The 2,239-nt window shown below is 33.3% G+C and overlaps 1 protein-coding gene across 1 annotated transcript in view; it reads left to right on the top strand.

The window, feature by feature from the left end:
- The window catches only part of LOC119593931 (DNA ligase 3-like), a 22,698-nt gene that overhangs the window by 10,267 nt on the left and 10,192 nt on the right, over positions 1-2,239 (top strand). The window contains exons 9-12 of the mRNA XM_037942949.1: positions 69-216; positions 1,461-1,619; positions 1,816-1,947; positions 2,066-2,145. Coding sequence (XP_037798877.1) covers positions 69-216; positions 1,461-1,619; positions 1,816-1,947; positions 2,066-2,145 — 519 coding nt within the window. The remainder of the gene's footprint in view (positions 1-68; positions 217-1,460; positions 1,620-1,815; positions 1,948-2,065; positions 2,146-2,239) is intronic.

Here is a 2,239-nt window from a genome sequence, read left to right as displayed (position 1 = left end):
ATGGAAAGTACTTTTTGAATTTTGATACAAAGGATAAGTAATAGGTAAACCTGTCTTTATACCACAAGCTTGGATGCAGTGCATAATGAAGCTTATGAAGCCTTTCAAACAACACGAAACATAGATGCTGTCTTGGACCAAATTATCCTTTCCAAAACAACTGGTGAAACACTGAAGATGAAAGCCCAGGTCATGACTCCAGTGTTGCCCATGCTGGTAATGTATATCATTTTCTTGTTTTGATGGGACTGGGAACCAATCAGATGATATTGTAAATTTAAGGGGTATGCAACACCTGAGGTCTTCTAACTGAATTATTTAGAGAAAGTAGAATTATTTAGGTAAATAGGTATCCATGTTGCTTATGTTTTTTGTAAACCAGAATGAGGTATGCATCCTTATGTGGTATAAATAAACGTACACATGTATTTATATGTGTTGCAATACATTAAATTATACAGCACCATTAATACTTAACCAATCATTTTTATATTTTTGCTATGAATAGTCATTTATATGTATGTATGCATATAAATGTACTGACTAGTGCAAATTATTTTTAATTTTCAGATATACAAAGGCATACTCACGTTTTATCATGTGCATCCAGTATTGTGTAAAATTGGATATTTTTCCTGTTATTACTCAGGTGCTTAGTTACTTGTAAGAGCAATGTTCCCAGACATTCTCATCTAAATCCGATTAATTTTAGAAAATGGTAATTACTATTACTGCCTTCTAACCAATTTGATTCTCATATGCCTTAGTCTTTATCATAAAGAGTTAAGGTATTCTAAAACTCATCAAAATATTTATAACTACACTATTTAAAGGCACTCAGACGATTCTTTCAGAAAATTCTATTATTGCACCTTTGCCGGGTTTGTTTATATCAAATCTTACTCCTAGGGTCCTCAGAACAACTAAATCATCAGAAAGAGGTTTATTTTAACCAGAGTTTAGATAAAATACAGGAACTCATAGATAAGTGTGCACTCCTGAAAGTTTTTGTGTAACTAACTTCCTAAGTGGCTACTGAGCCAATGTGTGAGTTGCCAGTGCCTCTCCACCTTCTCAGACCAACATTCAGTTAGACTCTGGTGACACAGGATTTCAGTGGAAATTCGCCTGTATTCTATGAACATAGAAGGTCCTGCCACACCTCCTGATGTGGGTTAGGACTTTTGTCCATTTAACCCTCCTCCAGACTTTTAATTTGTATGCTATGGTGAAAATATTGCTTGTGATATATTTCTAGACGTATATGAACATTTTGAGCCCACTTTAGAGAAAGGCTATATTTTGACTATATTAACCCATGCAAGTGCTCTATACCCCTTATGTTGGTAATATATTCTTGGAATAGTGATGAAAATCATTTGTGAAATACTCCCTATCTTCTTCCCTCACCTTCTCGCATCCTCTTCATATAAATGTTGTTTTACATCTATATTCTGCAGGCAGAGCCATGTAAATCAGTGGATTATGCCTTTAAAAAGTGCCCGAGTGGAGTTATGTACTCAGAAATAAAGTATGATGGAGAAAGAGTTCAAGTTCACAAAAAGGATGGAAAATTCATGTATTATTCTCGCTCACTGAAACCAGTGATGCCACACAAGGTCCTAATTACTTTATTCTTTGTTTATGATATAGTAAAACATGTGATGTGTATATTTATATTCAAGTCTGAAAATGAGAAACATGTTACTTGTCCAACATAATTATTGAAATAAAAAATGATTATTGATAGATGATAATTATCAGTACATTATTATTATACATAACTAACTCTCCCTATTTCCTTTTCTATGTCAGGTCTCTCACTTTAAAGAATACATTCCAAAGGCATTTCCCTATGGCAAGGATCTTATTCTTGATGCTGAAGTATTAATGATGGACACCAAGTCAGGAAACCCTCTTCCTTTTGGAACTCTTGGTGTTCACAGAGTATGTGTGATATTTTCTGTTCTTTATTCAGAATGATAGCTTAAAATCTGTAGTTACTGTTGTTTATAATTTTCATCTTTGGCTGAGGTTGTAAAGTAATCCAGAGTATTTTTTTCAGAAATCAGAGTTTCAAGATGCAACTGTTTGTCTTTTTGTGTTTGACTGCTTACATTACAATGGAGAAGATTTAATGGATAAGTAAGTTCATTGGTCATAGCCTATGATATTAATATTATATGAGAATGTATATGATGATTGTGAAGTTTATAGTAATAGTATTGATCTCAGTCAA

The sequence above is a fragment of the Penaeus monodon genome, chromosome 33, assembly GCF_015228065.2.
Source record: "Penaeus monodon isolate SGIC_2016 chromosome 33, NSTDA_Pmon_1, whole genome shotgun sequence".
Taxonomy (NCBI): domain Eukaryota; kingdom Metazoa; phylum Arthropoda; class Malacostraca; order Decapoda; family Penaeidae; genus Penaeus; species Penaeus monodon.
The sequence above is the reverse complement of the archived record's forward strand: the minus strand, read 5'-3'. Positions and strand labels throughout refer to the sequence as shown.